This window comes from Hippocampus guttulatus, chromosome 3 (assembly GCF_054856545.1).
Source record: "Hippocampus guttulatus isolate MCC_2025c chromosome 3, RoL_Hgut_1.0, whole genome shotgun sequence".
In the NCBI taxonomy this organism is placed as follows: Eukaryota; Metazoa; Chordata; class Actinopteri; order Syngnathiformes; family Syngnathidae; genus Hippocampus; species Hippocampus guttulatus.
In genome coordinates, this window is record NC_141263.1 from 18754437 (window position 1) to 18768170 (window position 13734).

At 45.0% G+C, this 13734-nt stretch overlaps 1 protein-coding gene across 1 annotated transcript in view; it reads left to right on the forward strand.

The window, feature by feature from the left end:
* Window positions 1-13734, forward strand: part of kif26ba (kinesin family member 26Ba) — a 74073-nt gene that overhangs the window by 52185 nt on the left and 8154 nt on the right. The window contains exons 8-25 of the mRNA XM_086107254.1: window positions 636-781; window positions 1299-1415; window positions 2016-2202; window positions 2325-2514; window positions 5025-5196; window positions 5884-6201; window positions 6267-6434; window positions 7531-7663; window positions 7789-8020; window positions 8272-8373; window positions 8512-8639; window positions 8855-9034; window positions 9110-9378; window positions 9584-10226; window positions 10557-11428; window positions 11970-12202; window positions 12284-12433; window positions 12643-12869. Of these exons, the coding sequence (XP_085963380.1) occupies window positions 636-781; window positions 1299-1415; window positions 2016-2202; window positions 2325-2514; window positions 5025-5196; window positions 5884-6201; window positions 6267-6434; window positions 7531-7663; window positions 7789-8020; window positions 8272-8373; window positions 8512-8639; window positions 8855-9034; window positions 9110-9378; window positions 9584-10226; window positions 10557-11428; window positions 11970-12202; window positions 12284-12433; window positions 12643-12869 (4467 nt within the window). The remainder of the gene's footprint in view (window positions 1-635; window positions 782-1298; window positions 1416-2015; window positions 2203-2324; window positions 2515-5024; window positions 5197-5883; window positions 6202-6266; window positions 6435-7530; window positions 7664-7788; window positions 8021-8271; window positions 8374-8511; window positions 8640-8854; window positions 9035-9109; window positions 9379-9583; window positions 10227-10556; window positions 11429-11969; window positions 12203-12283; window positions 12434-12642; window positions 12870-13734) is intronic.

Consider the following 13734-nt stretch of genomic DNA (forward strand, 5'->3'; position numbering starts at 1 on the left):
AATATTGAAACTGAAACGCCACATGTGTGTAATGAACTGTCTCATTTTTTTTGAACAGGTGTAATAATTTCTCTTTTCAACAGTGAGAGACCGCGAGGGGAGAATCAATATCAACTATCAATATTAGTGACTTGACGCACACGTACAAGAACTTGATTCATATGTCTATATATTTAAAAACAAAAAAAAATATTCTTGTACCTTTTTACGATGAAGAGAATCTGCCCCGATTTGCCTTTTTATATTCTTCATGAACCTCGCCTCCTCACACAAAATCATCGGCATCACACTCGCCTCTACGTGACAGATAAAATTCTGCTGTGACAGTGAGCCTCAATGGTGGAGGAAACCTTGCGGTGGAGGAGGAAAGAGAGGATATTGTGAATTCAGAGCGTTGCTGACAAGCACTTGATCCTCCACCAGGTCGCAGAACAAATTACACATACGACGGGCTGCTCATGTCCTTATAAGTCTTCATTAGGGTGTCTCACATATTTTTGTGGATTCCGATCTCCTGACAGCCACAGCAGGTGTGTGTGTGTGTGTGTGTGTCTTGTGTGTGTGTTGCCAAGGGGAAAACACACACTTCATCCTCACTGAATTTCACACACTGTCTGCCTGTCTGTTTGACGCAGGCAAATCTTTCACCATGATTGGCCGCCACGACTCCCTGCAGACGTTAGGTATCATCCCCTGTGCCATCTCCTGGCTCTTTAAGCTCATCAATGAGAGGAGGGAGAAAACAGGGGCGCGCTTCTCTGTCCGTGTGTCCGCAGTTGAGGTAAGCGTTGGCCCGGTCCATGTCAGCATGTTTGGGCTCCTTTCCACTTGGGTACCAGCTGCGGGGGCACAGAACCAAAATGGCGGCGCTAGACACACTGCTGGGTGTTAATTTGGAAGGGAAGGCAAAGTGTGCCATTTTTCAAAGAAAGCTTGAGTCCTCCTTGTCAGAAAGAGACAAGTTGTTCCTTTGGGTTTTGCTAGATGATGTAAGGAACACTACAAACATGCACACTGACTACTTTTAGAATGTCATGTCTTGCATTCCCACTCGACAAAGTAGAGTGGGACAATTGTTTTCAGCGTTGAGACGGAAGTGATAAAAAGAGAAAAAAAAACCTTCAAAAAAATTACATGTCAAAAGACATTTTTGTTGGCATTTTTAGGAGCCAAACTATCCAAATTTGGCCAGTTTTCACTGAAAACAGTGGAAACTGCCTTTAGTGAATTACAGTGAAATATTGTCATGATACTGGACATAACTTTACTGTTTGTTGATATGGGCGCGCTTGTAAAAGGTTTGGGGCAAAGACGAGAACCTGAAGGACTTACTCTCAGAGGTGGCCACTGGCAGCTTGCAGGATGGACAGTCACCTGGGGTCTACCTGTGCGAGGACCCCATCTGTGGCATGCAGGTAAAAAACGCCTCTATGCAAATGAGCCTCAATCTGAACAATATCTAATTCACGAAAACGCAGCAGTCATAACCACATCCTGTTTTAGATGAGCAAACAACATCAATAGGAAGGTGGTGTAAAATCATTTGAGCGAGGGAAAAGCAATGTGAGGGAACGCTCTGACATGTACCAGACATGTTGTCTGAAATTAGGACGCCCACAATTTGACCCCCCCCCCCCCCCCCCCAACCTAATAATTTTGTGCTCTGAAAGATGGCAGTACAGCCCTGGCCAGTCCAATGACAGTGCCGAACAAATGAAAACTGTTTTCGTTTGATGTTATATGGTTATGGGATTAGGAGGTGTGATACAAGCACAGCTGTGAAATCCCCCACTAATCTGACATAATCTCATCAGTAATGATACCCCACAGTAAAGCAAGCGCACACACTCACACACACCCGCACACACACATTAAGAAAGTGTTGATTGAATATGGCAATCATACAAGCGCCTGCTGGGTGGCGTGCATCGCAACATTAATATTTTACCCGCTCCTTTTGTCTGACTGTCTGTCTTCTTAAATCCCCATTCCCTCCTTTCCCGTCCTCACCACAGCTCCAGAACCAGTCCGAACTGCGTGCTCCGACGCCAGAGAAGGCAGCCTGGTTCCTGGACGCAGCCATCGCGGCCCGCCACAGCAGCCAACGTAACGACACCACCGAAGAAGACCACAGGAATTCGCACATGCTGTTTACATTGCATATTTATCAGTACCGCATGGAGAAGACGGGCAAGGGAGGAAGTGAGTTCTCACCAATCAAATCTAAAATACGCTGCTAAACAGATCTGTTGTTTTCAGATGTTTGTTTAACATTCCCCTGCACGTCCCCTAAACACTTCATTGAATTATTGCCACCTTGCAAGTGTCGGGAGGTCGCAGTCGCCTCCATCTGTTGGACCTGGGCAGCTGCGATGTCGGTGTCCTCGAGGGCGGGGCGGTGGGGAAAGGCAGGGAAAATTCTTCGCCCAGCTCGGCACCTCTTTGCCTTTCCCTGTCAGCTCTCGGCAACGTGATCCTGGCCCTGGTCAACGGGAGCAAACACATCCCATACAAGTAAGCTTCAATGTGGAAGTCACCTGCAACCATAATGAGGATAAGTACAATAGAAAATGGATAAAAACAGATGTTAATCATCCACAAAGTCAATGAAGGAAATATAGTTAAATGTGCAATCGGAATTATGATCTTGAGTCTTTTAACATTTATGTTGGCCACGTTAAAAAAAATAAATAAAAGTCATCCAATTATTGTGTCGTCCCAAAGCATTTAGGCATTTCAGTGAGTACTTTGCACAAGGTTAACAGATTTTAGAAAGCCGCAGTGGAATTAAGAAAGTGGCAGTTTTTTTGTCTCCCAAGGTTTTAGGGAGTCAATGTCAGAAACAACACCTGCTGTTGCATATTCATCACTGTGGTTTAGTGATGAGAGCTGCAAGGCGCTAGAAAGATAAATAGTTGAAGAGAACAAAAGGCAGAGGACAAATGGCAAAAGAGAGAGAGAAAAAGCAAACATTTTTTGAGTATAAATTAGCGGTTGTACACTATGCAAATCTCTCTGTCTACCTTTCCTTTTATTTCGTGTCCTTGTTCTACCTTCCTTCCTGCCTTCTTCTTGAGGCTATGTGGCTGTGTGCGCCGTGGTGGGATAATTAAATCACCAGCACTTACATTTACATGGTCAAATAAGATCACTGAAGTTGGAGTCGTAATATGGTGGCTGGAGCTAATGTGGGATTGGGATTTAGACACCGCAAGACTCAAGTGAGAGCATGTCACTTCAAGGCTATAGTGTCGGATTACTTGATAGCAATTCTGTCACGTTAGGCGTGATGGTAGTGCAGAGGACTCCAAAAAGCAGGGGGGCAGGGAGGAGCAGGGTGGAGTGACCAAGATGTATTAAACACAATTGCGAACAGTAGTACACGGGAGAAACTAACTAAAAAAACTCACTCAAATAAAATCCAGAAATCTCAGGAAACAAAGTAGCAACAAAACCTGAGACAGAAGACAAAACATGACACGCAACAGCAACAATGCCCCGACACCGAGTGGTTGTACCGGGAGTCCATTGAAACAAACTAATGACACAATGACCAACAGGTGTGCAGCTGCAGGTGGAGCCCTACAGTGCCACCTGTTGGTCACAAACAGAACCATGACAAATTCATTATTAAATGCGTTTGATGAGGTTTTGGCCATGTTTGACAGGAAGCCACATGTAGTTTGTATATATACAGGTGACAATTGTAAAAAAAACAAACAAAAAAACCCCCACCACAAACAAAAAAAAAATTATAATAATAATATCCATCCATCCATTTTCCGAACCGCTTGATCCTCACTAGGGTCGCGGGGGGTGCTGGAGCCTATCCCAGCCATCTCCGGGCAGTAGGCGGGGGACACCCTGAATCAGTTGCCAGCCAATCGCAGGGCACACAGAGATGAACAACCATCCACGCCCACACTCACACCTAGGGACAATTTAGAGCATCCAATCAGCCTGCCATGCATGTTTTTGGAATGTGGGGGGAAACCGGAGCACCCGGAGAAAACCCACGCAGGCCCGGGGAGAACATGCAAACTCCACACAGGGAGGCCGGAGCTGGAATCGAACCCGGTACCTCTGCACTGTGAAGCCGACGTGCTAACCACTGGACTACCGGGCCGCCCTATAATAATAATATATATTTTAAAATCATAAATAAAATCAAGATTTATAATGGATATGTACACAACACAGAATGGCACAAAAATGTCTCTTAAGGGTTAATGGCCATTGTTTCTCAAGTTCATGACAAATCTACCTTGTCATTGCTAGTAGTGGCTCATTGCGCTCACTGCACAGCCTGATGATCACTCACAGCACATCACTCTCCAAGAAGGCATCGTGTGGTAAAATTACAGTACAAGTATTAAAACGAGACTGAATTGTTTTGTAAATCTTAAATAAATGCTTGCGAATTTAGTTTCGCCACTCTCTGTTGCTCTCTCTTGTCGCTGAGAGGGAGAGAGAAGCATTAGTTGAACCCTGAGGCAGTAAGAAGGAGTAAAGAGAAGAGGTCAAGACTAATGTGTTTGAATGCAAACCTGTTTTCGAGAGATATGACTGCAGGATGTGTGATTGTTTTGATTGATTTTTTTTTTAAGGGGGATAGCGGCAGGAGATCTACAGTATGGTCACGGCACATGTATTGTATACACAAAAAAAACGGCATGTATGGCCTCAGTAACACACTTTTTTTGATAAACACACTCTCAGTCTCCAGTCTGCAAATTTAATCTCTGAAAAAAAGACAAGGATAAACTTCCAATATTAGTCTGCCTAATATCTGCAACGCTTCTCTTAAAACCTTTGTGCTTGCTCGTACTAATCCAAAAATAGAACAGAATGATTAGCATGAAGTTTGCCTCTCTAATCTGTTCTGCCTCTCAACTCTTAATCTGTTCGCATAATCTACCATTTCAAAATGTTTGCAGGTTTTATCAGTCATGCTATGAATAACCCTTCGAATGACATCATCAACGTATACCGTGTACAATACTGTCGTCTGTGTCGGTCACAAGGGACAGCAAGCTGACCATGTTGCTGAGGGAGTCGCTAGGCAACATGAACTGCCGCACCACCATGATCGCTCACATCTCGGCCTCGCCGGCGGATTTTTCGGAAAGCCTCTCCACCATCCAGATCGCATCCCGCGTCCTACGCATGAAGAAGAAAAAAACGAAGGTCACCGTGGTAAGTCTAAATAAAATATTTGCCTCATTCATTACATTTCAAAGGGAACTGAACTGGAGCAGTGCACCAGCACACCTAGCTGCTGGCCCTGTGGTGCAAAAAGAACAGTGTTCGTTCTTTGCTGTACGGGGCAGGGAAGCCCTCTGCTCCAAGTGAATGATGACACAGCATAATTCAAAAAGGAAAAAGATTATTTTAAAATGGGCTTGGAGAGAGACGTGTTGCTAGGCAAAAGTCCCATGAAGACTGCGAAGCAACAAGTGGCCATGAAAATGTTGAAATAGGAAGTTTATGTAACTTTTAGTGTCGGTGCACTCAGATGAAAAAAAAAAAGTCTATTTTTAAATGACTTTGTCTTAACATAAAATAACACTGATCTCCTCCAAAACTTTTGAGTGACTCAATAAAAAGTCAATGTAAAAGTATTCTTGTGTCTAAAAATGAACACAAAATCCAATCGCTGTCATTAGAATAAACAATATTCTCTCTTCCCAAAACAGGCATGATCAAATGAGCTATAAGGCTGCAACACAGATGAGATATTTATATCCGTTTCTTGGATGAAGACAGTTAAAAATAGATTTGTTAATTCTTTCTTTGTCACTCTCCTATGAAGCGCAAATTGAATATAACACCTCGTCGAAAAATAGAATTCTCTGTCTTCCTGTCATCATCATCTGTCCTCAGCAGTACACCTCCAGCTCCTCTGGAGGAGAGAGCTCCTGCGAAGAAGGTCGCATGCGTCGGCCCACCCATTTGCGGTCTTTCCATCACCGCGGTGACCCCAACTCAGACCTCCCACTGCTGCGCCTGTCCAGCGACCCGGACGAACAATATTCAAGTAGCGAGCAGTCATGCGACACCGTCATCTACGTGGGTCCCAACGGGGCCGCTGTGTCAGATCGGGAGTTGACAGACAACGAGGGTCCGCCGGAGTTTGTGCCGATAATTCCCGCCCTGCTGCGAGCAAAATCAGAGACGCTACAAAGTCAGGCGGTCCAGAAGGTAAACGACGTCACAATCCGACATAAATGATTTGACGATTGATTCCTCAGGTTCTGCTTCAGCAGGTGCAGCCCGAGCCTGAGAGCCAAGACCAGCAAGGTGGACCATCTCAGGCTCAGTCGATACTAGGACAACCTTTGGCCCCTGTGCCTGAGGAGGGGGCCGAGTGCCTAAAATGCAACACCTTTGCTGAGCTGCAGGAGAGACTGGACTGCATTGATGGCAGCGAGGAGGTGAAGATCATAATACTGAGACATTAACCTGCTTATGAACAATCGAGTGACAAACATTTGGAGAGTCTGTATTGTAGGAAACCTTTTGAGTTGTGTGTCTTTTGAGGGTTAATACAGTGGTATCTCTACTTACAAAATTAATTGGCTCTAGAAGAAATTTCTTACCTAGAAAATTTTGTAAGTAGAGACGCGTTTTCCATGTAAATGCCCTAATCCGTTCCAAGACCCCCAAAATTCAGACATAAATGTTTTATAAAGCATAAAAATGCAAAATATGTAACAAATACATGTGACAATTCGATTTTAGCACAATAAATGAGAGTTGTGCATAATGTAAAAAACTTTTAACTTAGTCCTCACTGGGTTTTTTTGCCCCCTTTTAGTTCATGTCCTCTCTCAGAAGTGGTTTTTGCCTGGGGTTTTGTAAAGAACCAATCCATGCTTTTGTCGGCTTTTAACAATCCTTCGAAAATGTCTAAGGCAAACATCAGCATTGTGTGTGATCGGCCAACTGGTGAACACTTTTTCTGGGTGATTGACATTTACGTAAAACTATCGTAACACCTCATGGGCGAATGATGAGGACGCTGCATCGACACATATCTATCTATCCACACACAGACACGTAAAGTAGAGGTCCGTCTTAGCCAATGGGATGCCAGGATGATGCTGGGTAATAGCCAATGGCAGAGCAGCTATAAGTATTTTGCGTTCAGGACACTCGGAGCTGCAAGTAGCAGCCCAAACTGTATTTTTACCTTTTCTTTTGTAACAAGAGGCAATATTTTCCTGTTGAGGTGTTTCATAATTTGAAAATTTCAGATGAAGAGACGTTCGTAAGTAGAGGTACCACTGTATGATGTTTTCCCATAAGCTGTGCTGGGCAGCACTGAAGTCAACTATGCCAAATCCAAGCTGCACCATCTCCACTGTGTCTTGCAGAACCCTTTTTGATTATTTAAAGGCACAACGTCTAACAAACCATCAAAAGAAAGAAAATTCCACCCATGCCTACAGTCAGACTGCGCTTTATGCTAGCCTTGCACCCGGAATGAAAATAGAGCCCGAAATGTTCTTTGTCATTCATTGTGATCAGGTGGCAAAGTTTCCCTTTGAGGAGGTTCTGGTCTGTAAACAAGGATCCAAAGATCCACGTTTCCCTTCTGAGGATTCAGTCACTCCCGCTGAGAATTCCTCTGTTGCTACATTGGACACAGAGGCCAAAACAGGTGAATTACTTTACATTAAAATAATATAGAGTGCCATTGGCTTCTTTGTTTTCTCTGTGTGTAAACAATCTGTCACCAACAATATGAATTTCATTACCAAAGTAAGTTAAACATTACTCCCCCAGGAGGTCCAGTCCAGCTCACTTCCTCCTCGACAGAACATTCTAGAAGGAAGACCAATGAAGAGCAGCTGCAAGATATCAAGGAGGTGGTGGAGGAGGCGGAGCTGGCTCAGACCATTATCCACAGTCTGGCTCAGAGTTCCGGGTCCACCTTCGTGTCTGGCAGTAGGAATGTGACAGGAAGCAATGCATCAAACCCCCTTCACAGGTCCAAGGCCTCACTCCAGCATGACAAGTGAGACAAGATTGAGTTATCACATTGGTACTTCCCATAAAGAAAATTATGAAAAACATTTCACAGAATGCAGTTCAAACTACAACCACAATAGTCAAGCAAAATTAACCAAAATGTAGTTACAGTTGCAACCAAAATTGAACATTATCATCTTGATCAAAAGGATATACTTGATCTCATTTGAGGTGTGCACAATCAAATTTCTGAAGGTATTTTGATGTTAAAAAAATAAGAATATCTCATCTGGACAGCCGTGAAAATTTGACCATGGGAGTTAACACTGAGGGGAAGACACGGCCACTGGGATCCCCACGCCTTGGAATTGCCAGCCTGACGAAAACCTCAGAATACAGGTGAAGTTCAATATCAATAATAAAATGAAGTACAGTTTTAATCACGTAATAATCTTGTCTTCAGTTTTCTGTGATGCTCCTTGTACTTGCATGTGTACTTACAAATAAAAATGCAGTCAAACTTCTGGGTGTCACCAGGCCTCCGTCCTCGCCGTCTCAGCGGTGTAAAGTGTACACTCAGAAGGGAGTGATACCAGCAACATCCCCACTGGCTTCACACACTTTGGCTCAGGAGGGACAAGCAACAGAAGCCTTGACCTCTGACAGTATGTCTTTCTACACATCTCCTGATTGTATTTTTATTACAAACTGTTAGCTTGATTGAAAGAAGATTCACATAATAAAAAGTCCAGAGTCTTTCTTAAGTCATCACCTGGCTGGTGATGAGTCCAGGGTGAGCACTGCCTCTCGCCCCAAGTAGTAAAAAAAATACTTGCCGATCAATGGGCCATATTAACAAATGATATCAATATGTTTGCAGACAGCCTGGCTGCAGACAGCGGTCGTTCCTCCACCGAGTGTCCACTATCCAGAACATCTCCTGTTGGTATGAGTCCACAAGTCAAAGATCCAACTCCATCCCTGTCTACCAGCTTGGGCTCCGCAGAAACACTCTGTGATGATGACGTCCCTCCGATACCCTTGGATACACATCGGGATGGTGAGTGAAATACTTCTCTGCTTCAACAACTGAAGGGTCTTGAGGTCTGAAATGATACACACTTGACCACTGCAGGACTAGCTGGACATCACTTTCTGTGTGACGAGCTATCAGTATACACAGGGGCTGCAGGAGAAGAGGAGGCACTCGATGACACAGCTCTCATGATGACACAGCGTCTGACCTGTCGCCCACCGAGCATTATCAGCTTCAATAGTGACTGCTACTCTGTGGACGCCCAGCCTTGTGGAGTTCTCACGAGCCCCGTTGAGGATGGAGCTGCAGAGAGCTTTCGTGTGATTGCAACAAGCTCTGCGGTTACAGAGGTTGTCGCCATGGCAGAGGTTAGTGTGCTTGATACACGATGTTTGATATTTTAGTTTGACAGACACCAAGTGAAAAGTTGGTCAAATAAATATGGAGGCAGTCATCCCCATTGCTGCCAGAACTTCTCGTTTTTGGGCATGTGTCTGCTTTTTATACTGGGACACAAACTGTTCTGACCACGGAGTAAGGTTCTTTATTCTTGTCAATTAAATTGTTCCACAGGTGACAATGGCCAAGCTGCACACGGAGGGGGATGCGATAGCCTCGGTGATGACCCCTATTGCCTCCTGGATGAGTGATCTGAGTGGGTGCAGTGAGGATGAGCACTCACTTCACAGCTTCAGCCAGTCCCAAAGTCATCAAGGGGAAGCCTTGGCTGAACACAACCTAACTTCCTTGGGACTAGATGGGGCAGGAGATAATGGAAGCAGTGGATGTTTTAGAAGAGGGAGTTTAGATGGAGTAATGTCAGAGAACAGAGGGGCGAAGGGAACGCAAACCAAGGACAGTTTGAGAAAAATGCCTCCATCTATGGCTAAAACGACCATCCAGTCTTTGACAGCACTTGGGAGCCACTCTACCTTCAAGACCCCAATCAGTACTCACTCCTGTGTAGCTAACAAACAGATGGCTATGCAGGAACCTACTCTCTGCTCCTCACCAACAAAATTCAACACACAGCAGTTGGCTTCCATTTCCAGTGAGATGAACTTTGAGGACCCTTGGCTGGTGCGTGTACTGGAGGATGTGAGGCCCAATGAGGTAGTCAGGCCAGTGAAGACTGATGCGGAGCATTCAAAGAGCCAATCAGGGCAGAGGACTGAAACAGCCGGAAATGGGAACCTTGAAAATTTCTGCAGGGATGGTAAGAAAATAGCTATTTCTTTTGACTCAAAATGAGAGGTTTTGTTTTGTTTAAACTTTATTAGCAGGTTGATTAGTTAGCAAGGCTATACAAAATAAGGTGTGATTGGTCATGTCCATCCCAGAAATGGTACTCTGCGTTGAGTCACAATGTCTTGTGCCATCCTTCAAGCATAGCCTGTTAACGTTCAAACAAAAATCAAAAACACCATACAAATTTCAGTTCGACCTTGGTCGAGGTCTTTTCTGATTCTTCATGTTAACAATTCCAGATTGTCTGTGAAATGTTGATTACAATTGGCATAATTGCTTTCAATTCTTTTGTCTACAGTTGAAGAACATGGTGGGTCGAGTTCAAGCGGAGAGGTGGTTTCATCTCCAGACTCCTTCAAGAGAGTGGTGGATGGTTGTGAAATGGTCACTGGTGTTGCCCAAGGAGAATGTCTGGCTGATACCTACAACCCAGAAATCCACCGAACCGCCAGTCTCCCTCGTGCCTGGCATCGTCTGAACCGCCATGACGGCTTAGATAACACAACTGAGTACAAGAATTTTGGTACCACCTCTTCAACACCCTGCAGTCCGCGTGCCACACTTGACCGCCGGGGATCAACTGGAAAACAAGGCTTTTTCTCCCACAAGAAGAGTGGGATCCCGCCTTTGCCACCTGTACGCAAATCCAGCCTTGACCTTCGTAACAGGGCAGCCAGTCCACTACACCAGCCAATCCATGAGGTCTCTATGCCGGGCAGCTCTACAGATGAACCATGTGCCATCAGACAACATGTCTCCAGTATCGACAGTGGTAGACTCTTTAGCGCTAAGCTGGAGCAACTTGCAAGCAGAACTAACTCTCTTGGCCGAGCCCACAGTGGATCGCACCACTATGACTGCTTCTCCCTCGAAAGGGCTGAAAGCCTCCGAGGGGGAGGATGTAAGGGAGATGGCTCCATACCCCGTACAGGTCGCAGTCTGACTCGTGCCGGAAACAGCTTTGGAGGTAGTTCTGGTCCAAGCAGTGCCCCGCAGTCGCCTGCCAAATCAAGCGGTCAGTCAAAGATCTCAGCTGTCAGTAAGCTGCTGATGACCAGTAGTCCCAAATCCAGGAGTCTGTCTGCCTCCAGCACCAAGACTCTCAGCTTTTCTACGAAGTCTCTGAGCCAAGCCTCGAGTAGAAGCTCAAGCCTTCCCCCTAATGGAAAAGTATGATTTAATTTGTATGGAGATTGCACCAATACAGTGATACCATGACTTCCAATTGCCTCACCTCACAAGTTTTGATACCATCGGTTGGTCACTTGCTCTGCTTTGGGTTGCGAGCCAAAATGTACGTTACAACCGAGCTTCAGACATGCTGCTGCTTGAGTTACAGTACATGAAAAAAAATAAAATAAAAATGAAAACGGACACCAGCATCAGACGTTTACTGAACAGGACAAACAGTCAACAATACTAAGACAAATTGAAAACACTCACAAGAAACTACAGAAGGCAAAATCTCCAAATGCCCGCATGCAGACTAACTGTGGAGGTCCCGGACATCACTTTTTTCGTGCCGGTCATGAAATCATTATCGCATTTTATCCAAATGATTTTAAATGCAAGTAAATTGAGTTCTAAACTCGGTCACGAAATGAATTCAATTCAAGTAAGTCAAGGTAGCACTGTAGTTTATAAACTCAGATCGATGCCTGTCGCCTATGAAATACAATTTTTGTCCTCTGCTTTGTGTCTGCTTCCACAGCCACAAAGCACCATTCAGGGCCCTGTGCAGCAGCAGGGACCCTCTCCTGCATCCTGGTCTACGCAGTCTCTGAGCCGCAGTCGAGGGGGGAGTTTGGCTGCCAAGCTGCCCCTGCGGGCTGTTAATGGCCGTATCTCAGAGCTTCTCCAAGGAAGTGGAGGTTCACGTTCCAGGAATCATGCCCATGCAGGGGGTGCAGATTCAGCGGAGGAGAAAGTAGTTGGAGGGACAAGGTTGGCCAGTTTTAACCTATCAAAAGATTTTCTCTTGAGTAGCAATAGATGGACCTTTAACAATGTTTTGTTACATCGCAGTGGAGGGGCACTAGTAGCAGGAGGTGTTCCTGGAGGAGGGCCAGGGGAGGAACGGACAGCAGCGGTCCAAAGCCTTCCGTCTCCCTACAGCAAGATCACTGCTCCACGAAAACCGCATCGCTGCAGCAGTGGCCATGCCAGCGACAACAGGTATTTGGAGAGGTGTATGTGTAGACTGTCAGTCATCCAGGTCATGGTCATCGAAGGCAACCTTTAATCCAGCTTTTTCAGTAAAATGCGTTGATCCATTCGGTACTTCAGTTTTTGTTGTAACCCAAGATGTCTCGGTGGTAAGGTCAACTTTTTATCTTTACCTAAATACTATTTTCTAAACAATACCTTATTTTGGCATCTACCAGCAGTGTCCTGAGTGGTGAACTGCCTCCGGCCATGGGTAAGACGGCCTTGTTCTACCACAGCGGAGGCAGCAGCGGCTACGAGAGCATGCTAAGAGACAGCAGCGAGAACACAGGAAGTACTTCCTCGGCTCAAGACTCGCTCAGTGAGCACAGCTCCGCCACCACCTCCTCCAGACGCAGCTCCAAGAGCAACAAGAAGGGCAGGAGCAACACTGGACACTTAGGAGGTGAGGTGTTTAACTAGTTTTTTTCAGGATTGTGAAAATAAATAAAATGGAAATGAAATTTCACGGTGAGCAAATGTGCAGCCTTGGGTTTTAGTTTTCCTACATGCAATAATGTTATTATGACCAATTGCACTTTCTGAAGGTCGGCCATTTTTCATCAACCCTCCAGTTACTTCCCCTTATTACCTTTTCATTGATATTCATGATTAATTGAATGGGCAATTGGGGAGGGACTGACTTACCATTGCATGCAGGGCTTTGCTGTCATAAATTACAGCCAACAAAAGAAAAATCATGAAAAATTCGGTCACAATGTCAAAGCCATTTCCTTACATGCAAGTTTCTCTCACTGAGCATAAATCACCGAATGGTCTGAAAACAATCCATAAGACTTCCCTATTCAATTCTACTGTATTGTATACAAAAGGGCCAATTGTAAAGTTGACGGTTACACAAAGTATTAGAGCTACACTGAAACTAGAAATAAAAAGGTGTGTGTGTGTGCGTGCGTGAGTATGTGTGCGCAAGGAATGTGCTTGCACAAGGAGTCAGGTAGGAAAGGTGACCTCGACCAACCATGTGTGAAATGATAGAGGGGAACTGCTGCTGCTGGCTATAATGAATCTACATTCACTAGTACATTACGCAGGAGCCTTAATGTGGCTGCCAAATCACACACCATTGCTTGAGCATGACGATGGATATGTGCATCAACTCACTTTTGAACTCAGTGTGCGTCTGGCGTCTGATTATTAATTTAAATTGGAATAACCTTTTCAGCATGCTAGTGGGGTGCAGAATCGCCTCCTGCCAAGCGGTGCCAAGTCTGGATTTGCTTGCATTTTTGAAGGCTTTCTCAGTGTCA